Raw genomic sequence first — 24,807 nt, 5'->3', positions numbered from 1 at the left:
TATGATTACATTTATAACCTCCAGGAGACAAGTCTACAGGGAATGAGACAAGAACATGCCAGCTGAAAGAAAAACTGGACTCAATTTTCTGTTTAAAAGAATATTATCTTTGTTTGCTTTTTTTTAATTTGAATTTGGTTTTGAGGGTGAAGGAGGATTAAAATGAATTTACTTATTGTCCTCCAAGTAATGTGGAACATTGCTGAATCTGACATAATTGAAATTTCAAGTCGAATTTTTGTTTTCTGCCTACTTGATCTGAATATGCCAGCCAAGTACTGTCCCTTAAAGCAAATGTAACCCCTCTGAGAAGTCACTTGCCACTTGCGTTGCAGGTACCAGAGGTGATTACGTACTATATAGCCCAAAGTATAGTGAGGTTGTTTGCTGTTTTTCATAGATGCAGGAAACATTGATTATCAAAGCACATAAACTTGAGGACGTGGTAATTAATATCATCTTGAACTGCCTATCATTCCATGGATTTATCCCAGAAAGCTGAGTTGTTTGCTCACTAGCTTTTGACTGACAGCTGTAAAAATCTTAACCCTTTGATCAGAAATCGTTCCTCCTGATCCTAGTGATAGGACCTATACAACACTTAATGGTGAGAATATAGTTCACTAATTTGCTTTCCAAATAAAAGCAAAGATTTTCAGTAAAACAGCTCCTAAACTTTAGTGCTCTGATCTTGGAAGCTTTTTGAAACAATAGTCTTGCTTTTCTGAGTTTTTAAAAGTAAATTAGATAAAATAAAACTTGAAGGAAAGAATGTGTAAAAATGTGATAGTGTATATACTTTAAAAATATATCAAGTGGATGAAAAATTCGGGGCAAAAGCAAGTATAATAAAAGTTAGTGGAATCTAGGTAGTTGAGTACACAGGGTCTCTCTGTAAAAATTATTTTAACTTTGCAGTGTGTTTGAAACTTTCATGATAAAATACTAGAAAAGATATATTAAAAGGTACATACCTAAAGTTGAATTTGTATTTTTAAGAAAATGTCACTGGACGATGATGTAAGATTGTGTAATTTTAATGGATATTTATGTTGGAACATTCTTATTTTTTGAAATCTTGGAAAATAGAAAATATTTTCAAGATGCTTCATAAACTCTTCAGGCTATTAATGTACAGACCAAAAGCCACCCTAAAGGTAGAAAAACCAGCATTAAGGGGGAACTGCCAGGCTGTAGTATTGTGATTCCGTGCCATCTTATTATCCAACTAGTTAGTAACTGGAATACCTATTTTCCGATTAGATTTAACCTTAAAATCCAAAAAATTACTAAATGTCTGGGCTTATGCATATGGCAAAACAGTTTAAAATGCTACAACATACTTGTCCTTATATTTCTTTTCTCACCCCAACATCATACATTCAGAACTGAGTCTGATTGCCATATGTTTTGTTTGCCCATGCTTGACCCAAAACTAAAAAAGTGTACTCTGTGGCCACTCTCTTTTACCGTAACATGATCACAGTTAGAGAGGGGGAAAAAGCCCATGAGTGTCTTTTAAAAAGACAAGACAAAAACTGTTCTTTAAAAAATACCAGACTTAACCAGCCCTTCTGTAAATGATTCTCTGTAAAAATAATAATTTCCCTTCAGAAAATTGATCTCCCCCATACCTAAGAAAAATTAAAAATCTGAAAATTGCACTTTTAACTGGTAAGGCAATTACTCTCCATTCAAAAGGTCCATTCGAGCTTACGTCCTTGAAAGGCAAACACTCTCAAGCTCTACTTCCAGGCCTTTTGGGAAAAAGTTATCCTTTTTCCTCACTTCCTGTTTTCTCTCTTCATTGCCTCTTTGGCTCCCACAGAAATGAGTTTGTGGCTGTGTTGACACTGGATATTTTTAAGAAGAAAGGACATGGAACCAAAATATTGTCAAAGAACTGAGAAGCTTTGTATTATAAGGGAGAGTCAAGAGGAAAGCGGCATATTAAATGCAATAAACAAAGCATTCGGTTCACCATTTACCAGGCTTACCGCAAGGGTCACAAGTAAAAACTGCAACATGTATCTCTACGTTTAAACACAAAACAAAAAACCTTCATTCCCAGGAACATTGTAAAGGAAGGGTAAAGTCCTGGCCCCATCTTTTTTACTGCAAAGACGTCTTTAAATGAGTATTTTCTGTGGCAATGTTATGGATCTCTCAAGAAATCACATTTTGTTTACTTTTCTTTAATTATAAAAAAATTCATTATTATTTCAAAAAGCACTCCCAAGTATAAAGAGAAACGCATAGATCATGCACAACCTCATCTCCAAGAGAAAAAGACTTTTAGTATTTGGTATACATCCTTCAAGATTTTTTTCTTACAAATATACAGCACAAAATTGTATTAATAAATTTTAAAAGAGAACCAGTTTCTCTCCAAAGGATCGTTGCTGTTACTTTCTTGCTTCATGCATTATCCCCACTCATTCTCTGGTATCTATATTTTCACTTTTTTTTCTAGTTCCTTCTTCGTGAATTATAAACATGATCAATATCTTTATACAAGGGAAGGAGGAAACAGTTATACATTTCCCAGTATTCTTTCCCTATACTTTCTATCTTTTAGCTAGCATTCTTACTCCTGCTTTCCATTTCCATTCAAGATTTCCTGGCTGGGTGCAGTGGTTCACACCTGTAATCCCAGCACTTTGGGAGGCTGAGGTTGGTGGATCACCTGATGTCAGGAGTTTGAGACCATCCTGGCCAACATGGCAAAATCCCGTCTCTACTAAAAATACAAAAATTAGCCAAGCGTGGTGGCACGTGCCTGTAATCCCAGCTACTAGGGAGGCTGAGGCAGGAGAATCGCTTGAACCCAGGAAGCGGAAGTTGCAGTGAGCCGAAATCACATCACTGCACTCCAGCCTGGGCGACAGTGAGACTCCTTTCCCCCACACCCTCCCCCTCCAAAAAAAAAGAAAAGAAAGATTTCCTAAGGGAAGACAAGTCTTTTCTCACTGTCTTCCTACCCTCACCACCAATGTATTCAATAATTTACTCTAACCTGGCTTCCATCTTCACCACTTCTGTTCCTGAAGTCATTAATGACTTCCAAAATGCCAAATACATTGAAAGTTTGCAGTTCATATCCTTATTTAACCTCTCATCAGCATCTGACACTATCAGAACTCTGTTTCCTTTGACTGTATTCCACTAATTCGCCACCTGCACCGTGACCACTCCTCTTCCTCATCATTTACTGAGTTCTTTCCTTTTGCCCATTACTTAAGTGCAACTGTTCTCTAGGACTCTGGCCGTAGTCCTCATCTCTTCCTTCTCTGTGTTTTCTTCTTTGGTGAGCTTATCCACTCCTGCAATTTCAGTTATCCCAGTGATCTATACACACTGCCCTTATCTCTATTCTTAGATACAGACACCTACATCCAAATGGGTAACTGGATCTTTCCACTGGGATGAACTTTCCAAAGACACCACAAACTCAGCAAGTATCTTTTCAGCACATTTTCTTCTTTTTCAACCCTTCTCCTTCTCCTTGACACTCAAAAGAGATATTAGATCAAAGTCTTCAAGGAAAAGCAGATATGAGGAAATCACCTTTTAGGACAGGGAAAATCTGAGCAATTTTGCAGCTGTGGGAAGGAAGGTGGTAGAGAAAAGGCTGAAGATAGGCGAAAAAGAGGACAGGAACTGAATCCTGACAACCATGAAGAAAACAGTAAGAAGGTCTTTCCTTCTTGTAGCTATATTTTATATTGTGTATGTGACATGTGCTTTAATAAATTCATGTCTACTATGTATCATTCATAGCAGCATTGATTTTTAAAAATTTGAATTATTTACATGCAAACCTTTATATTTATTTTGACATCTGTAGTTAGGCAAAAATTGCAATTAGGGCTAATTTGTACAATTAGCTAAATCAAGTGTTCCTTTTCCCTTTCAAAATGTTCTTTATATATTCCGTTCCTAATGAATATGAAAAGTCCTTTTAATTCAATTCATATACAACTAGTATTTTTCAATTAAAACCCTTACTTTTAAGAAATTCACATCCTGCAATGAACAGGAGTTACTTCATTTTTCAGATCTCTAGCCCATCAGATTTCATTGTTGTGTTACTGACTTGCAAAATGTTCCTATATGATACATCCTATATCTGTGGCCGTTATATTGTTTTTCTTTTTTTAATTTTTCTTTATTTTAGAGACAGGGTCTCACTCTGTCACCCAGGCTGGAGCGCAATAGTGCATTCATGGCTTACTGCAGCCTCAAACTCTTGCGCTCAAGCGATCCTCCCACCTCAGCCTCCTGCGTAGCTAGGTCTACAGGCGCATGCCACTATGTCCAGCTAATTTTTTATAGAGATGAAGTTTTGCTATGTTGCCCAGGCTAGTCTTGGACTCCTGGCCTCAAGTGATCCTCCTGCCTTGGCCTCCCAAAGTGCTGGGATTACAGGCTTAAGCTACCATACCTGGCCTATATTTTTCTGTAGATTTTCCAAGTTTAATGCAAGTTTATTTAATTAAAGTAAACAAACTCACCTTTCCGTTTTACTTTTGTGGAGGAGAGGACACAGGGGTAGGAAACAGGAGGTAGGGTTAAGGAGAGATGGTGGAAGTCTGTAGAGAGGAAAGATTACCAGTTAGGCTCAATGTTCTTAAGAAAGTTACCCATCTAATGCAATAGTATCAAAAAAGTTATCAGCATTAACAAAGAACTAACAAAGATACGTCTCTTGCGGGTCAGAAAGGATTCAGAATGGTATGGAAAGATGGGAGATACTGTGTTTGGGGTTTCAGAGATTGGACACGTTATCCTGAGGTGAAAGCTTCTTATGGGGGTGAAGCACTGTCAGCAAAGAAAGACTATGTCCTTTCCCTCATTCCTCCCCTTTCCCGCCTTAGGTCCTCACCATTTTAGCTCCACTGCGCTAATGCTCCCTCCTCGGCAGCACCTAGGGGAACAGTGCACAAAGTCATCCATAAATGGGCAGCATGCTAAGGCCAGGGGGACAGGGGCCTAACCTTACTGCCTCAGTGGAAATCCTCAGCTCCAGTGTCTTGCCACTGAAGGTGGGAGGAGCACAGGAAGTGATTGCCCTGTGGCTTCTCCTCCCACAGAAGCCCTGCCCCCTCACACTTGGACGGTGGAGAGATTAGCTTTCTTTTTCCTTCTAGTTCAGTCCTTTGGCTACTGCGAAAGACCACGCAGAAGCTGTGGACTTGCTTTTTGTGCTTGACAAAAGTGCATAGATAGAAGACAGGGATTCCCGGCTGGGAGGAGGGAGGAGAGCTGAAGATCCCTGCCTGGGCTGGCTGAGCTAAGCAGTCAAAGTGGGAAGCTGAGTGCTTGAAAGAGGATTATGCTCGCACTAGAAATAAGCAGTAAGTGAGTGAATACCGTTATGGCTTAGAAAAGGATTAATCCCCCCGGGGTTATGGGGTGAACTAGAAAATATTGCCTAATTCTAGAGTAAAACTGTAAGGCTCCGGCTTTGTGTACTGTTGTGTGCTGTTTGGAGACTAGAGGTTTAAGTACAAAACCAGAGCTCTAAATGCCTCCTCCCACTCTTGGAAAATGCCAGCTTCTATTTAGATTGGTTGGGGGACATAATTTCCTTCCCTGAACTAGCCTCTTAGATTGATTGGGGGACATAATTTCCTTCCCTGAACTAGCCTCTTCCCAGGAAAATTTACTACTAAATTAGATAAGGAGTTGAGATTGGAGAGGCGGACTTTGGTATTTGTAGAAGTTGCAGTTTCGAATGATGTTCTGTGAGTGCTGGCATTCTATCTGTTAGCAGTGATTGTCAAGAAAGTTTAGAATAGGAGATTAAAAAGGGGAAATCAAGAGCTTTTATGATGAGGAGGCTGAAGAGTCCATATGCAGAGAAGTAAATACAAAAATTATATAATTTAAAATAGGTAGATTTTTTAAAACATTAAATGGGAACAACAGTCAAAGAGCATAGAAGCGCATGGATAAAAATTAGTTAGAAAAAGAAATTTTCATTTCAGTGAGTTTTTTGTGCTAGCCAAAAATTTCACAATGTTTACAAAGTCAAGACAATGATTCAGGAATACTTCAATTATTGTTGTACATTATTAATGCTGTTGCTGGGCAAGATCTGTGGTTCTCTGGTCAGCAAGTTCTGGCAAGGAAGCCACTGCCACTGGCACAAAGAATTCTGGGATGTCTGACAGTGAAATGGATGGAAGGACCCACATTCCATCTCTACTTAATGTCCTTTTGTCCAGAAACCGGGTCATGCAAATGAGCTACTTGGTACGTATACAGATCAATATTTGGAAAGGCATTTCTAAGTGTTTTGCATTAGAGACACTCGAGACAAAATCTTATGGCAACCAGTGAACAAAAAGAATGCAAAAGCAAAATGATAGGAAGCAAGTCAGCTTGACTGAAACCAACCTTGTTCTTTTTGTTTTCCATCAATCTTGAAATGGAACCTCAAATGAGGACAAGAATAATAATAGGGAGAAATGCTGTGGCCATCTGTTCTGTTCTGAGTGGCTAAGTTCATTAATATATAAATGAGAATTTGGGTTTTATTTATGCATCCTAATACTTGGAAGATTCAGAAATCTCTTTATTACAGTAAAAAAAATCCCACAAAAATTGGAGATATGTTTTTGCAGAAAAAAAATGTGTAAATCCGGTTTTTGAATGTTACGGGGAAAAAATAAGAATTGTGCTCACAGTGTGAAGATTTATGTCATGTTCACTGAAGGATATATCTCTTCCCTGAATGAGATGAGGACCCTAATATGACACAGTAGATGCAAACATAAGTATTTTTAATTCCCTTAATTCAAGTTGATGTAGTTAATAACTAAAGCAAGAATCTTTAAAATAAATAAATAACTTTGAACTACAGCTAACTATATAGTGGTTTTTATTTTTCATTTGTTACTGGTATGAAGACACAATGTGATATTTCTAGTATTCTCATCAACTGTTGCATTGGGAGAAAAAAAGGCTCAGACGTATTATCTTTCTCCTGTAGCACAAGTGTAAAATGATTGTCATTATCTATGTCCTTTTCTAACTTTAGAATTTATAGATTTTGCAGTGGAGGAAATAGATGGAGAGTGGTCATTGGGACAAAATAAATGATGACAAAATGCCAAAAAAAGTGCATTTAAATAAACTCTTAAAATAGTCTGTCCTCCAACTTTTCAAATACCTAATTTTGTAAATTATTTTATTTATCTCTTTAAAATTATTTCTGAGTTGGTTTTTCCAATGTCAGTATTCATCTGACTTGTGAGCAAATGTTGAAAATCTGAAGATTCATTATGTGAGTTGCATAATACTTCTATTATTCTTAAAAATATGTAAGACATTAAAACAAAACATTGAATAGTTGGAAGTCTTGAGTATAAAACTAAATGGAACTTTCAATCTTTAAGAAAAATATGCTAAGACTCTTCAAAGAATTGCTTATTTATCCCAAAGTGTTAAAGAATCTTTTCTGATACTACAGAACCAAAAAGAGAAGCATAAGAATATTGAGAAAAAGATTAAAGGTATAAGTTGGGTAGTGGAGGCTAAGCAGATATTGTTAATGAATAATTATAAGACAGCAGTTTAACAATAAAAACATTTGCTGTTGTACATGAGCAATTTATATAAAGAATGATGCATTATGACTGGTGAACAAGGCTAAGGCTTTTATCTTTAAAAATATTAAGTAGAATTAAGATTGTTAATGGATAGAAACTAAATGATCATTTAAAATTATTCTTTCACAAGAAAAGTAAAGAACAAGGATATGGAAAACTAAGCAGTGATGAAGACCTCGAAATAATTGTTGATCAAAAGCAGGTAAGTGAATACTTACATACATTTTCTACTGTTCTACTGTATATTTTGATGACTAAAGCCTTTTGAGTGTTCAGCCCTTCTCTGGCAGCTGTATTAGCCTGTCTGACTAAAGCCTGCATAACAAGATTTTGAGAGCAGCTAAGCCGCTCCATATGATGCCTCTGATCCACTGACTTTTGCATGATGCCAACATGCATATTTTGTATGTAAGAATGATAGAAATAAAGCTAGAACAAGAGAACTTTTGGAAAATTAAAGGCATCTCTTGATAAAATGAGTCAAAACAACAATGATAATTTGGGAAAAAGATAAACAAGAACAATAAAATATATTATCTTGAAAATGAGAAACACTGCCATTATTCTATCTTGTAAAACAATGGATATAATTTAGAGAGAGAGAGAGAAAACTGAGAACCTTAAGACATATATATTGCCCAATTTAATTTTCCAGATTGTCTGCAATATATATAAAGATGATTCTGAAAACAAAAAGAAGAGGCTATTTAATAAAATCTGTAGTACCACCTGTAATTTGAGAAACCTCTAGCTTGGATGTTATATGGGCCCATAAGGTGAAATGAAAACTGCTTAATAGAGCATAAACAATGACATACCAGGTAATGGAAGGTTTCCAGCCCATGCCACTGAATTGGCACTAGCCCTTAACATCTCTGTTAATTATCAAGGAGACAAGATAACTGCACATCTATTTAATGCAGAAGTGGCACAGCATCTGAGAGCGATGCAAAAGCTGTAGAGAGAGAAATAATTCAAAGAGATCTGACTAGATTAAGAGATTAGAAAGAAAGCAGTCAGTAATTTACAGAAAGGCACCTGAATTTGCTCAATTTCCTAATCATACAGTTTGTTTTGCATCGTAACAGTTGCATTCAGGGAGCTATTGTACGTATTTCTGAAAAAAGGAAAAATGACCATCAGAAGGTAGCAACCAGAAGTAACTGACTTAGAGACTTGCTTGTTAGGCTTGGAATAACTGAGGTAACTGAGGTGGTCTTCTGGAAAAACTTGCCAAAACATCTCTCTACCGAGGTGCAGAATATATTGATTTTACAGCATTCACTCAAAATGCTTCCGAGTTTTTCTTATCATTGCTCTCCTGCTCCTGTGTAAAACAGGGTAGGGGATGTGTGGAGTGCCAAGTTATTAGTTTAGTTAATAAGGTGGGTGGAGCTATAGCCCATGTGCTCTACTGGGCTATTAACTATCACTTTATGCCAGATTAAATACTTGGGGCATGCAATCTATGTCTGTTCTCACCCATAGACTGGGATTCTGATCAAAGGACTGGACCCACCTGACAAATGAACTAGTAAACTACACCTGGGTGTATTATGAGAATACAGATATGTGTACATTTCTCTAATAAAATGAAAAATTAGTTATTTTCTTCCTTAATCATATAGAAGTTAAATTCTTTTTTTTTCTTCTTTACTATCTTCCTATCCCAAAGTTTTTCTTTTCTTTCTTTCTTTTTTGCCTAAATCTTTGCGTTTTAACTGAGTTTTGGTGTTCAGAAAACTGCAAAGTTATATTTTGAGATCCTTGTGGTGAAAAGCCAAAGGAAGCCATTGTTCTTTTTTTCTCATGATACCTTTGACAAAATTTCTATTGTTGTGACTAAACACATTTTACTAATTGTTAAGGAATCTTAAAGAAAAAAGAGAAAAAATAAGAGAACAAAACCTTCCTGCTTCTTCAGAAAATAGCACTTTTATTACCTGGATCAAATGAGGGTGGATTCAATTTTCTCAGAGTCACTGTTTGCCTCTGTAGTTACCGCATTTCTTCCAGTGCCATTGCACAAGTTGGTACTGTTTGGCAGTGACTCAGCTTTGCTGAGTTATTCATGTCAAAACATGTTTCAAAAGATGAGTAATTATGAATATGAGCTGGCTTTGGTGTTTGCTGTTGGCAGAAAGAGTAGTCCTTCCTTTTTTTGAGAGATTTATTTGGTGTTGATGTTGTGAGCAAATCCTAGGTTGAAACAACGACAGTGTTGATATCTTGAAGTAAAATATTTGGGGAAACATTGTAATTAGTCTTTATAAAGCTATAAGAAATTATCCCAAAGTTTAAGAGGTCAACAAATTAAGCATGTGTGTATGTATATGTACATTTGTTTTCCAGAAATTGAATATTGCTTCATCTCATAGGTATGAGTTATACATATATAATGACATTATACATACATATGTATTTTATATGTATAATAAAATTAAAACTCTATAGCATTATATGGCATTTTGTCAAGAATCTTTATGTTCAGTTTATTCTTCCTGTATCTTTTCAAAAACATGGTAGAAATATGTTATAGTTAATCTTCATGTAACTGCAAGTAGATTTTTCAGTAAGTGGTGCCAAAAGAAAATCTAAAGAGGATAAATAAAATAATTGGAATGCTGCAATGGGCAGAAGTCTCCTAATTTCTTTAAATCCGTCATTTAGAAACTGTCACTCTACAAATGCTGTGTATGCTATATGCCATTTTATCAGTCATGTGATTTGCAAATCTTGTACTTCCACGGAAAGCCCACAGTCTTGCTTATATAAGCAAATTAATAACAGAAGCAGTACCGTGTATATGAATTTTGTTCTCCCTGGCTGCCTTCACTCAAGGAGGTAAAAGATGATTTCTGTGTTATTTCAACATGGAAAAAAAAGTGTACTTTGGAAATGTGTAAGGTTCTATTCTTTAAAGACAATATTGTGTTTCTCTCTTTGTGAAATTGTATTGACAAAATTTATTTGGGATATGTATAAAAACATTTCAGAGAACATTTAAATGAGTGTTGATGTCTTATGGTAATAGGTGCCATATGATACACAGACACACACACACACACACACACACACACAGAGTCATTTAAATAGAAATGTATCACACTGGGGTCAGAGTCCATATTTTCCACCAGAAATCTCCAAGGTTTTCAAACTTTAAGCATAGAAGGTAATCAAAGGGAATGTTTTGGATTAAAATCTTAATGCCTCCAAAACCCAAACATTTGACATAAAAATAATATAACTAATTAGTAAATGCTATATTTGGCTTTGTAAAATAAATATTAAAAGATACATTTTAAACATCTATTATGGCATATTTTTATTATTTGTGAAGCTATTCCTTCCTAAATGGAGGAAAGGAGGGCCTTGTTTAGGTTTCATGTACACATGAATTTCCTCCTGGAGTTACTGATATTTCAAGTGTGGGAGTAGATAGTCAAGTGCCTTGACTTAAGGGATTAAAAACATTAACCACTTTTAGTGAATTCATTCTATTATAAATTACTATTTTTAGTTAGAACCAACTTAACTCAAGGTTTATGATAAGCTGGACCTAGATAACAATTTTTTAAAATGTTTTCAAATTCCAAGTAGACTTAAAGGAGGTAGCAAAGACTAATAAATTTATAGACTATTTTGACTATATGATGGATACAGTTACAGGTTCATGTATTATAAAAATGGGTTTAACAGCATGTTGTGGATTTATTTGGTTATAGGACTCAAAGTTGCAGTTTCATAGCCTTTAGTGCAAGTAGGTTGGGAAATGTCAAATTTCAGCCAGTTATAAGGGGAACAAGCATATCCAGGTCAGAGCAATAGTTCTCAAGCTTTAGCTATTTCAGCATCCACAGGAGGGCTTGCTATAACATACATTACTGGGCCCCATCCCCGGGGTTTCTGATTCTTCGGGTCTGAGATGCGTGCGGCCTGAGAATTTGCATTTCTAAGTATTCAGCTACTGCTGCTGGTTCCAGACCACACTTTGTGAATCACTGGGTCAGAGAAAACAACTAATGCAGTTTTAAAGGAGGAAAAAGTATGTAATTTGTGATAAATTTAACATTCTTCAACCTGGCATTACCCAGGGATCTAAAAACTGGAATTCATAAGCATTCAACATAATAACAAGACCAGAAAACAAGAAAACCACAGCCATTTACAACCAAAGGTACCTTTAAAGAACCAGGTTTGCAGTCTGGCTAAATCCACATGGAAACCTGGTAGTCTTGAACCTCTCTAAGCTCAGTTTTCTCATTTTCAAATAAGTTTTCTGATATTATTTGTAAAATGATACTGTGCTTTTCCCACCTCCTAGAGTTTCTCTGAGTTAAAATATGTAAAAGTGCTCTATAAGGTGTATATCATTTATGTCATTTTAATTAGCTAGGCATCACCACTTCACTCCCCACCTCCCTTCACTCCCAGTTTAGCAAACAGGAACTTTGAGATCCAGAAAGGTGAATGAAGTTGCCCTGATTAGGTGCAGAAGAACCCTAGAAGCCAGCTCTCCCTCCTGCCATCCAGTCCCATGCTCTTTCTGTCACCTCACATAGCTCTGTACCATTGCTCATTACTGATCATGCTATAAATGGATTAAGAAGCTGTTTTGCCTCAGTGCTGTAATTATATAAAATAACCATCTACTAGGAATTATCGTAATTGGTCAATATTGATTTATTGAACCCTCACAGGAATAAACTTCCCCACAAACACTCCTTAACTGTTTACTACCTTCTTGAGCCCTATGGCTTTGTCAGGAGAGAAATGCCCCTTAAAGCAAATGTAAATAAAACTAGAGCTAAAAGGTAGTTGTGAAGACCACTTGCCTTTCCTCTCACAACCTCCTCAAGGAGAACCTCTACCAGGCATGAGAAGGGCCCTGGGAAGAGACAACACATACTCATCTTAGCTTAGAACCTTTTTGAGAGTCTCATTTTCACCTTGTAAGGGAAGCCTGAGGAGAAAGCAACAGACACTAGAACTTCTGTGATCTTTTTCTAAAGAAAAAGAAGAGATAAATTATAACCTCACCCTGTGTCTCCAATAGCTCATAAGCATTGAAGTTGGATTGCAATTCTGTCCTAGTGGTTGTTGTGAAAATGGATCCTCAAGAGGAAAATATAGGCCAACATGAAATTAAAATGAAGAACAAGAAAAACAGATTAACGGAGAAGATACCCAGCTTATCTGGTGCTAATAGATAGTCCTACCAACATCTAAGCAACTGACTTTGGTCTCAGACTCACAGATAGTAAAAAGGATGAGGGTAATATGTGTTCCTGCCTTGTTGTGGTCGCCAGCCCTATCTGGCCAATGCTTTCTTGGTCATATCAATGTGGTGACTTAATTTAAATGTAATTCAGATCCCATTTATCCCTGAGGACACTTACAAAGTATGATACCCTGTCTCTTGGTATTAGGTGTAACACTGTCCCTGGGTACCTTCTTAGAACTCTGTATTTGGTCAGAAGAACAGAAACCTCCTCTAGAGTTGCAGAAAGGAGACCACCTGCTCAGCCTGCAGCTTCTGAAGCATGAAACTCTGAGACATTCGAAGGACAAAGCACATTATGCAGTTGTAGTTGCCTTAATTACACTTGCAGCAGACATGGGCTCATTAGTGTTTTCCTCAGGAAAGATTGATCGATGAAAAACAATTGAATGAAAAGAAGCCAGATTTATTTGGAATGAGAGAGACTATTCAAATTTGCTGTCTATCTGAAATCAGCATTGGAGTAAACAAAGATTCACTGTTGCAGTCCAATCAATCCCATCTTGCCTGCAAACTATTTATCATCAATAAATATTGTACATGGAAGGGGGAAATTTCTTCCATTAGGTTAAACAGAAAAGTTACTACAGTGAAAGCATAATCACCCTGTGTTTTATTCCTAAATATTCTCTATTTGTATCAAGTAATATAAAAATAAGTCTGAGTTGCTGATAATTTGGAGGGCAAAATTACGGTAATGCAGAGTATCTTGATTTGTATTTTCCTTGTAAACTCACGGTGCTGAGTTTATTTTTTGGTTTGTTTGTTTAGCTTCATGCATTTCAATTTAGTGTACTGATTCTCCTAAGCATCACCGTACTCTAGGAAAAACACAAAGGGCAAATCTAATATCCTTCATTTTAGAATCTTCTGACCGATTGTCAAAGTCTGATGGTATAAAGCCAGAAAATACAGAGAGTCATGTGTCATAGAGCGGCACAGAGGCAGGTAAGATAGCTGAGGAAAGAATCCATTGCCCTGGTTCCTAGTCTTGGCCCTGCCGCTTACTAAGCGGAAGACTTTGGAGGAAGCAGTTTAAGTTCTCTGAGTTTACGTTTCTTCATCTGTACAACGCAATAATAGCATCTGCTCAGATGGCTGCTGTGAGGCTCAAATGAGGATGCTCCCTTGTAGAGCCATGTGTCCAGCTTGGCCTCCTTTGGTCAGTCCCAAATCTAGAATCCAGGGCCACCACTCTTTTGTTTCAGGACTTTTTCCTCTGTAACTCGTGCCTCCTGAATGGTGAGTTGGAGATGGTTGTGGTATCATGACATTTTCACTTTGGTTTTTTCCACTGGTTTACTATTAGACATTCTGCGTGCCTTCTGTGGAACAGTACCAGATACTCTAGTCTAGCACATTTTCAGTGGTGCCAGCTCTTCTGCCATGCCATGTGCTTGGCATTGTGAATATAACACAGAATGTGTGTGTGTCACTCTTACACAGTGGTTAAGAGCAGGGCCTTTACAGTCACAAATCTGAGTGAAAACAGGCTATGGCCATGTCATAACTGTTTGGGAAAATTAACCAGCTCTGTGAGCCACAGGCTGCTCTGCTGTAAAATGAGGAAAATATCTACTTCATAAAGTTTTGGGGAGAAATAAATAAGTTCTTGTATATAAATGCCTAGCAAAGTACATAGTGTGTGGTAAGTGCTTTATAAATGGCAGGTACTCAGGTGAAAGCATGGTGGTAGTTGGTAGATAGTTAGACTAAATAGCTGTAAGATCCCCTTGGTATCTCATTGTGGTTTGGGTATGCATTTCTCTAGTGATTAGTGACGTTGAGCATTTTTTCTATGCTTGTTGACTGTGTCTATGTCTTCTTTTAAAAAGTGTCTATTCATGTCCTTTTCCCACTTTCTAATGGAGTTGTTTGGTTTTTGTTTGTGAATTTGTTTAAGTGCCTTAAAGACTCTGGATATTAGACCTTTGTCAGATGCATAGTTTGCAAGCATCTTCTCCCATTCTATTGGTTGTCTGTTTATTCTGTTGACAGTTTCTTTTGCTGTGCAGAAGCTCTTTAGGTCCTATTTGTCAACTTTTGTTTTTGTTGCAATTGCTTTTGGCATCTTCATCATGAACTCTTTGCCCAGTCCTATGTCCAGAATGGTATTTCCTAGGTTACCTTTCCGGGTTTTTACAAGATCATGTCCTTTGCAACAACGTGGTTGGAGCTGGAGGTCATTTTCCTAAGCAAACTAACACAGAAACAGAAAAGCAAATACCACATGTTCTCATTTACAAGTGGGAGGTAAACATCAATTACATATGGACATTAAGATGGGAACAACGGATGCCAGGGCCTACTTGAGGATGGAGGGTGGGAGAAGGGTGAGGACCAAAAAACTGCCTATCAGGTAATATGCTTATTATCTGGATAATGAAATAATCTGCGCAGCATATCCCCGTGACATGCAATTTATCTATGTAACAAACCTGTACATGTTCCCCTGAACCTAAAATAAGAGTTAAAAAAGAAAGATGTCCTTGGAATTTTGGGACATTGAATTATAATGATTTTAAACAATAAAGTCTAGTCTGGGGTCATGGATGCAAATGCCTTTTCCAATCATCCAGGTCCAGAAATGAGGCTAGTAGACTGTGCATAAGAAACATAGGGAGTGAGGGAGTCAGTGGCTACTTGGTGGGAGCTGGCCCCAGTAGAGGTGGCAGCACCTATCAGCTTCAGCGGATTGCCACCTTGTTGGAAATGGGCTCAGTGTCACCACACATAGGAATTTTTCAAAAAAGGCATTAATTTCTGCTTTTTACCTGTTTATAATCTTTTTTAAAATTTTAAACAGTATATAATCAGACAAAACAGTCTGAGTGTGTATACAGCCCATGGGGTCCAGTTTGACTTACAATACTCATGAGTCTCTAAGATCCAAGAAGAGTACTATGTGCTCGCCTCTGTTTCTCTCCCATTTTACACTTTCCTCATTGAAAATTAATCTAACCTAGTTGTTGATCTGATTAAATTAATGGACATTAAGTTATAATTGATGCTGGCCTTATGTTCCTTGGGAAATTGAAGTACCTCCAAAGAAAACTAGCCAACTGAAAATGTAAAAAATCCCCATTTGATAAAATGAGTAGGACAGTTATTTATGAGCAGGAGGCATTGCCGATGTTTCTACCTATGGAGGACTGTGTTTACTGTCTTCTGCTCTTGCCGGTCTAGCCATCTCTGTGAGTAAACAAGGTTCTAGCATTGTTGAGTAGCAAGCACACACCTAGCTCTCCTCTACCAGTCCATCCTCCCGAATTTTCCAGGCAGTAATGCAACTAACTCACAGGGCTCAGTTAAAAACTGTAATCACCAAGAGAGACATCATGATTCACCATCTCAAGTTCAACAAATACCTGAAATGCTATTAGGTATCTTTACTTTAAGATATTAGTATTCAGCCTATGTTCATTACATGCAGCATAAAAGAAAAATACTAGACTTTCAGGCTGGAAAAATGTATCACTGTTAAGTCATTTTCAAATAGCCCATGTTTTCTTTCTTTTTAATCTAATAGGGAGAAGTGCTGGCACAATGTTTAGTCAGTGAGAAAACAGATGCATAATTGAAATGACATGAGCTGACAGGTTGAGTGTAAAAATGATGTGATATATGAAAGTAACAGTCAGAGACAGTAGTACTTAAAATTAGACTCAGCCATTTGGTATAGAAATTGAAAAGAAACCTATTCAGCCTTTTATTGTGGAAGGAATGTTGCAGTACTTATTTATTTTTGCTGTTGATTTTTAAGTAGGTTCATCTGATCAAAATGAGAACTGTAAATATTAGATCTGGAAGGAATTTCAGAAGATAATCTAATCTAGTGGATTAAAAAATTAAAAATTCCATCCCGTGGAACCCATTTCTGGTCACTTTAATGGGGAAGGAGTGTGTATGTATATGGTGATAGCGCTTAAGGAACAACTTAGGTGTATAGATAAACTTTGATGAAAAGGTATTGTTCTAAGAAGCTTAATCGTATTACTTGTTATAATCAAAATAAGTTAAGCAAGTCTTGGAGTAAAAAAGGTAACTTGACTGTGTTCACCACGTTACTTCACATCACAGGCAATATTTGAACTTGGGTCTGCAGCCTATAGTCTTGAGTTCATTGAGCCACTCCTGTAACTGCCTTTCTAAATTATACTTCCTTTCCTTTCTTCCAAATGTCCCATGTTGGTAAGATAAGCATAGTAATCAAACCAGAATATTCATTTGAGAAAAGTGTGTATTTCAAGTGCACAGCTAAAAGTCTATTTGTCTGATAGATTTTTATAAAAAGATGTTTATATTAGATACCTCCTAACCCTTCATAAAATGGTTCTCACAAACTTTGTGACATCTTCCCGGTATCCATCAGGGTATAGATATTAAAGATTTTTAAAGTGAACTTTGAAATCTCCTAAACTACCCTGGGATTAACAAAGTGTTTCCTCCCTGTTGACACAGATGGTTTTTCTACAGCTCATTTCTCAGGGCCTCTCCACCTGGTTCAGTTTATCATCTCCCCCTCAACTGGCCATGGTGATTGTGAACCGTATCCACAGTTGAGCTTTCAGGCCCAACCGTTTTGAAGTCAGCCGCCAGTGCTTTTGTCTAATGAACTGTGCAGGTGAACTCGGTGATTACTGATGGGATCAGCGTCTATTGTCAGAAGGGCTTTGAAAACCAGTTGTGAGTGGAAATATTTGTACCTCAATGATTTATGTTATAAATTCAATGTTATCACTTATAATAAAAATGACAAAGGATCAGGAAGACCATACAAAATATTTTTCTTATTTTCATATGTAAACAACAGGGAGAGTTTAGAGAGTAAAGTTCCCTTTTTCTCTTCTGACTTTGGACGGAGATGCCCACGCTCTGCCATTGCCCCAACCTTGTTGTTCTGTGGTTACGCTTTTACTTCTCTCTCATCCAGACTTTACAGTGCATGTCTTTTCTTCTCTCCTCAGCACCACTCTCCGATCCCTGCCTCCGGAACGTGTCTCTTATTCTGACACTGCATATATAAGGTTTGACAGAAATGCAGTTCTTGCAAACCTGTTTTTTTTACGCTGCATTGCTTTCTTCCTTTTCTCCAAAACAACTCTAGAATTCTGTCATTTCCATTTTTGGTTTAATTTTTCACATGGTTTACCCCCAGTTGGAATGGGTACCACTTCCTTCCTGTCTTGTGATCTAGGAAACACACACACACACACACACACACACACACACACACACACAAGTGATCATTCAATACAATTGTTATTTATTCCTCATCGTATTTTTTGGCCAAATGATCTCATTCTTGAAATATATGAATAAGTGACTTATTAAAGAAATGGTGAGAGAATGTACCATCCAGGCTTTGTGCTGGATGTTCTGAATAGAAAAAACATTCATTCATCACTTTGTTTTCTAACAAAATTATCTCATTTGTATAATTTGTGAATAATTAATTAATTTTGTTGTAGAAAAACACTAAGCATAGAAGTTGTTTTCTTCCAGTCAAGGGTTGTTCAATTATCACTTCCCTGCATTCTCAGCTTCTCTCTTTAAACTTTAAATGTGTCCCCAAAATTGACACATGAAATTTTATGAACTATTGGAGTAGTCCCTGAAAAAAATGAGTTATGTTGCATAAGTTGATGGATTTCATTAATCAAATCATTTACTAAAAGAGAAAACAAATTGAGCTCATAAACAGGTTAGATATTGTTAAATTTTTAAGCTAAAAATGTAAAACCTTGTAAATTTTGCATTTTTTATAAAAGGAAGCAACTTGTTTTTGTCTAGATGAATGAGCAATTATAATTTTGCATCCAGACTCCAAGGAACTTGATTTAAAATCATACCCTTGGGTCAGGACTTTTACGAACAACAGTAGCAATACCCCATGGACCCCAACACTGCTTAGCTTACTGGTGAGCACCCAATACATAGTGAGAACTAATGTTTCCCGCTGTCTCTCAAATAAAATGCAAACTCCTCCACTGGGCTTACAGGCTGTCCATTGTCATCCATCCCCTAACTACCTCATCGTGCTTATCTAATGCCCCCTCAACTTCATGTCCCATTCATACTGAACACCTTGAAGCGTTGAGTGTTTGATGTTCTTCCTCCCTTCACACTTTGCTCTTGCTCTTCCTTCTGCCTATGTGTAAGAATATACTATCACAAATATTTTGACATATCTGCCAGAAGTAGAGGATATAGATTGCAAGGAAGGAGACCTCCTCATAGTTCTGACCAAGGCTGGCCCCTTGGAGAATCCAAATGGTAAGAGAACAAAGAGGGAAAGAGCAAGTCCCCCTAGGTTCTGTAGATGGATGGACTTCTTCAGCCTTACAAATATAAGAGAGAAATGAGAAAAAAATAAACAAAACATAAAGCCTGCTCTTGAAAAGAAGAGGCAGAAAATGGAGACACAGAAAAATCTGAGAATCTATTACTTGGAGAAATTTGTTATGTAAAAAATTTTACTATATATATTCTAGGCATAGTTTTGGAGGAAAACACATAGTTACACTGAGTACAGTAATACCTGCTATAGTTCTAAAAAAATAATTGGTCCTTATTCTGCTGTGCTCCCACGGTGGTTCTTCCCATGTGGTGGGTGAGGAGGAACAGTGGAGAAACAGCAGAGCCAGGTCAGGAAATGCTGGTGACATTTAGCCTCAGTGTTCGGGGCGAGAGAACTAAATAGGGAATCATACTTTTTTGAAACTGATCCTGAGAGAACCTATATGAAAAAAAATAATTTTTCATTTTCTCTATTATGAAATAACTTCAGGAGGAAGACAGAATGCTGCTTTTGAAAAAATACATTGTTTTGATGGAAATGATTTAATCTATTTTACTTATTTTACACAAACTTATTTACAGCCTAATTTTTTGGTAGGTGTTTGCTAGGTGCTGGAAAACAGAGATAACATGACCATAGTCACGGCCTTTAAGAAGCCAGTATGGTTGGACTTAAAGTCAACAGACAGTTACAGTGCCTGTGCCGCAGTAGTTGGAATCAAGGGCTCCCAGGAGCATTCTGGAACCTCAGAACTCTAAGAACTAAGATGTGCGTTATTTCCTCCTTCCCTAATCATAGTCCAGAAAAAGTTACAAGGTTTTCCAGTGCTCCACGTGTTCCCAGGAGGAGACTTGGTCTTTGGGAACAATTACCAAAGATGTTTTTTAGAACCTGTCTACTCAAAGAGTGGTTCGTGGACCAGGCATCAGCATCACCTGGCGCTTGCTAGAAATTTATACTCTGAGCTTCAGACTCTGGAGGTGGGGCCCAGGAATCTGTTTTTTTGTTTTTTTGTTTTTTTATTTTTCGGTTTTGTTTTGTTTTGTTTAGTTTTTTGAGATGGAGTCTCGCTCTGTCGTCCAGGCTGGAATGCAGTAGTGTGATCCCGGCTCACTGCAAGCTCCGCCTCTAGGGTTCACGCCATTCTCCTGCCTCAGCCTCAGGAATCTGTTTTAACGAGCCCTGCGGAAGAATCCTGTACACGCTGTGGCCCCTAAGAAGCATTGGTTTATGTTATTCCAATTTTTGGTGTCAGGAAAGGATCATTTATACTTTGATAAAGACATTAATTTTTTATTTTCTAGGCCTGCAAAGAAGAATAAAGACAAGTTAAGTATCTTAAATCCTTTATCTGAATGTCCCTAACCTTGCAAATATTCCTCCCCTGCCTCGTCATTAAAGCAAACCTACTCAGTAATCAATCCTGTAAAACAAATTGTAACAAAAAGAAAGCATAAATGAGGGAGACCAAGAGGTGAAACTTGTTAACCCAATATTTGTCTTAAGCTTTTCTGGTCTTAGACCACGTTTATTAAAAGACTAATGATAACAAGACACACTTATATAGCGTTTAGTATGTGCTACACTCTGTTCCAAAGACTTTTTATATATTACTCATTTAATCCTCCCAACAACTTCATCATGTAGGTTACTATCGTACCCATTTTACAATACACAATGGGGCAAAGGGAATTTTACACAGGGCTGCTGCATTGCACAACCCCAGAAGGCTATGCTGTCTACACAGCCTGTGCAGCAGTATATGGCAGTGCTGGGTCAAGTGAGTTCACGTTTAAAAACTTCCTTTCATCATACCTCCCTCACTTATTAAGGAAATTTCTTGCAATTTTGACTGTTAGGAAATAATATAAGATGGTAAAATCTGAAAAAGCCTTCCTATTTTTAAAGGAAAGATATACCATATATGATAAAGAAGAGCATAAATACATTAAGATGGGGAAACTGGAAAATATATTTTTTCCTTCCAAAAAAAAGTATTCTTGAGAGTGTGTATGTGTATATATGTGTGCGTGTGTGTGTGTGTGAGAGAGAGAGAGAGAGAAGAAATAGAGAAAAGGAGAATGTGTGGCTACATAGCCATAAACATGCATAATCAAAAGCAAAGCTGCAAAAAAGAGCAGACGCCCAATCCTTAAATACGTGCCCATTCTGAGGCCACTGGGGCAGTACACAATACTGAATGGCCAGGACCAGGTGACCAGATAGCCCTGTAATATAACCAATAACAACCATGTATTGCATTGAGGTTGCTACATATGTTTCAAGTCCTTGTATCTGAGGTGCTATTTATGATAAATTAAATCCTTACTTTGCATTAGAATTACCTCTGTACCCACCACATTTGAAAAATTCTACACCTGGCACAAAACCAGAAAGCCTGTCACTTCAGTATTTGTTGAGCAGCTTTCTGTTATGGGAGTAGGTTTCTGTGCTCTGAAAATGTCACTCCACCGGCTGCCCTACAGGGGCTGACCTTTCTTCTCAGGCTGAAGTTCCTGCTGAACTGTTCAGTAGAGCTCGTTTATCCCAAGTTGTTGGCACATGTCCAGTGTCACTGCATGCCCATCTACAGAGGTGGTCTGAGAGTTGATATTTAGCCACCTCTTTAGACTTTCACCTGACATGACTCTGCCCCTCCCAGCTCCTTGTGATTCCTTTTGTGATCCTCCCAAAAGCAGTGCCCCAGCCTTCTTCTCTGAGCCTTACCTGTTAATGCTAGACTACTGGCAATCACCCTTGGGTCTCTTCTCCCCAGCTACATTATGCTTATGATGTATATATAAAACCTTTCTCCAGAAATTTTGGACAAGAAAGTATCACCCATGATCCTGAGAACTCTTCATTTTGCATGATCTCATTTTTGCATAATTGCAAGATGATTTTAATTTTTTCTATAGTCGCAGTCGGTGTGCATTCAATTTTGTACCTGCTTCTTTATGTAACATTATGTTACACTCATTTTTCCACATTGCTACACAGTTTTATAAATGTCGTTTTAGTGGTTTCCTTATATTGAATCAAGGTGATCCTTAGGCATTTTTTTTCCAGGATTTTCACTGGCTCGCGCAGTGACCATTCAAACCTTTCTCATCTTTTAAGATGCAAGTTATCAAATTAAAGAGGAAAAGAAGAGATTGCAAAAAAAAAAAATGTACATTACTATGATTAGTCATATACGTACTGACTTACCATGAATTATGCATGATGTTTGTGGGAATTTGCAGTGTCATCTTTTCATATCCCGGATGCACCGTTAAGCATCACTGGAGATGGCACCATGCATGTTGCATCGCTCTATAAAACCTCAGGTTTAAACTATATTCTGTGTGGCAGTCATACAGCATTTCTGTTTCCTGAGGCTGACCACAGCCAAACCACAAACATGGATTTGCATAAATTCAGTTTGCATGAATTTTTAAGTTAGCTGAGAAAAGAAACTAACTAAATATCTTTACAGCCACATAAAACTTAGGAGATAATTTACTTTGGTACCTCATTCATTGAGGACACAGATATGTATATCCACTAGGGTATTCTTATGCCAAAAAAATGCACTCTAGAAACCCATATTGAAGTCTAAGCAACTTATATGAAGTGGTTACCACTAAAGGGGATATAGAATTCAGACCTAAGACTGCTTCATATTGAAAGGCAGTGATGAAAAGAAATAATCGTGAATTCGTTTTAGAATGTATTATTTTATAAGCATTCTAGATTTTACAATTTTTCCTAGGGTTCCAAAATGCAAAACTCTTAAACTGATAAAGAACCAAAGGTACAAAAAGTTAGTAAGATCTATAAGGCAGAGCTGAAATACAAGTGAGGGTGCTAAAATTCAAGTTCCTGACACTGCCAATGACTTTCTATTTGACCTGGAACACATCTCTAAGCCTTGACTTCCCTATCAGCAAAATGATAATAGTTTCCCTACTTCTATCTCCCAAGAATTCTGGAAGAATTTCTGAAGGAAAACTATAAATATAATCATTTGAGCCACTCGAGAGGATTACTTCCTGTGAATAAATCCAAGATGGTATCATCTGTAAGGCAGCCACTAATGCCCTAGGGTTATAAATCACTTTCTCGTGTTAAAGAGCAATTTAAAAATTAAATCCCCTATAGAAAAATGAACACATCCATAATGATTACTTTTACATCAGTAGTACTTTGGAAGGGGGTAAAGTATGGCATGATTTTATGAATTTATAACTCATCGAATTAATTACATTGGGTTTTTTGAGTGATTATTTAGATAACTTTCTAATCATAAGAAAAAAATGAATACTCATATTTATGTTTTTCAACTGCCCCAAAAGATTGTTATAATACATACTTCTAAAGAAATAATGGTACTTTAATCACTATAGATTCTATTTTTCTGAAATGAACACAATATTTTTTCTAGAACAGCAAAACTTATGCTGAGGCTCCCAGACTTTATTTAGCAGTCAAGAAATTACATAGCCCACATGAAAACATATTTGTCCCTGAAGACTAGAAAAACGCTTCCCAGATGAATTTCGTTAACACCTGAGTCTTCTTTTTGAAAAAAAAAAATGAAGAGCATAGCAGAACTCATAATGAGTCTTTAGCAAAAAAAAAAAAGTCACATAACATCGCTCAAAACACAAAGAAACCCAATTAGCTTCAGCAAGGTGCCAAAGAAAAGGAGAACTTTCTCTCACGAAGTAAGTTGACATTTAGAACCACTCTGTATAGTTTTAAAGGGAATTGGGCCCTCTATCAACAAACTGTCTTTGGAACAATTATTTCAGGCTGTACTTGTACCAAAGGTTAGTAACCACAAATTAGTTCTTATTATTCTTCCTTATTTAGAAAAATGCTTCTGTGACATGAGGAAGGCCTGCCACTAGCTTCCTCAGAACTTCCAGCCTATCAGGAAGAAGAAATTATCTAAAAAAAATAAAATAAAATAAATGTGTCAGATTTAAAGTTCATGGTGAAGCCAGATTATAGGACAGGAGTTAGGGACAGGGGGAGTGCAGAGAAATTTTGGTGAATCAGCTTGTGCAGAGGTCATTTAAAACACAAATATAGACACTGTAGATGAGACTGAAGAGTTGAATGGGTCATACTTTACGCCCTAACTGTCCAATTTAGTCACTTTGTAAGTGGGGTAAGGGGGAGGGAAGAACAAAGGGAATTCATGTTGTTGAGCGCCTACTATGTGCCAGACAGCATCCTGAGAGGTATGATTATGACAGTTTTTCAGAATGATGAAAATAAAAAGAATAAAACAAAGCTTAGAAGGGCTGAGAAACCCGAAAAGAGTCACATAGCTAGTCAAGCAGCAAACATAGAATTGAAATCAGGTCTGTCTGCCTCCAAAGCCCATGCTCCACCTCTGTCAATCACCTTCCCACCAACCATCAAGAAAACTAAACTGCATTGTATTTTCTTGAATTTACAGATACAATCAGTAGTTATTGCACAATGCCTAGTACCCACTAGGAGTTTAAATAAAAGGGCTTTCTTTACATTAACAAACAAACAAACAAACAAAGTCTCAGAAATCCCCTGCCAGTCACCTGCTGCCACTTGCCGGTTCTTCTGTGATGATTCTTTGG

At 37.2% G+C, this 24,807-nt stretch overlaps 1 protein-coding gene across 6 annotated transcripts in view; it reads left to right on the top strand.

Annotated features, from left to right (window-relative positions):
* The window catches only part of PEX5L (peroxisomal biogenesis factor 5 like), a 243,904-nt gene that overhangs the window by 59,150 nt on the left and 159,947 nt on the right, over nucleotides 1-24,807 (top strand). For 2 of the 6 annotated variants that reach the window (XM_002814327.6, XM_002814324.6), the window contains exon 2: nucleotides 7,747-7,818. The exons of 2 other annotated variants lie outside the window; for them this stretch is intronic. In XM_002814327.6, the coding sequence (XP_002814373.1) occupies nucleotides 7,747-7,818 (72 nt within the window). Of the gene's footprint in view, nucleotides 1-4,165; nucleotides 6,259-7,746; nucleotides 7,819-24,807 lie in introns of those variants that run through there. 2 more of the 6 variants (XM_054553036.2, XM_054553037.2) reach the window with 2 other exon arrangements.

This window comes from Pongo abelii, chromosome 2 (assembly GCF_028885655.2).
Source record: "Pongo abelii isolate AG06213 chromosome 2, NHGRI_mPonAbe1-v2.0_pri, whole genome shotgun sequence".
Taxonomy (NCBI): domain Eukaryota; kingdom Metazoa; phylum Chordata; class Mammalia; order Primates; family Hominidae; genus Pongo; species Pongo abelii.
The sequence above is the reverse complement of the archived record's forward strand: the minus strand, read 5'-3'. Positions and strand labels throughout refer to the sequence as shown.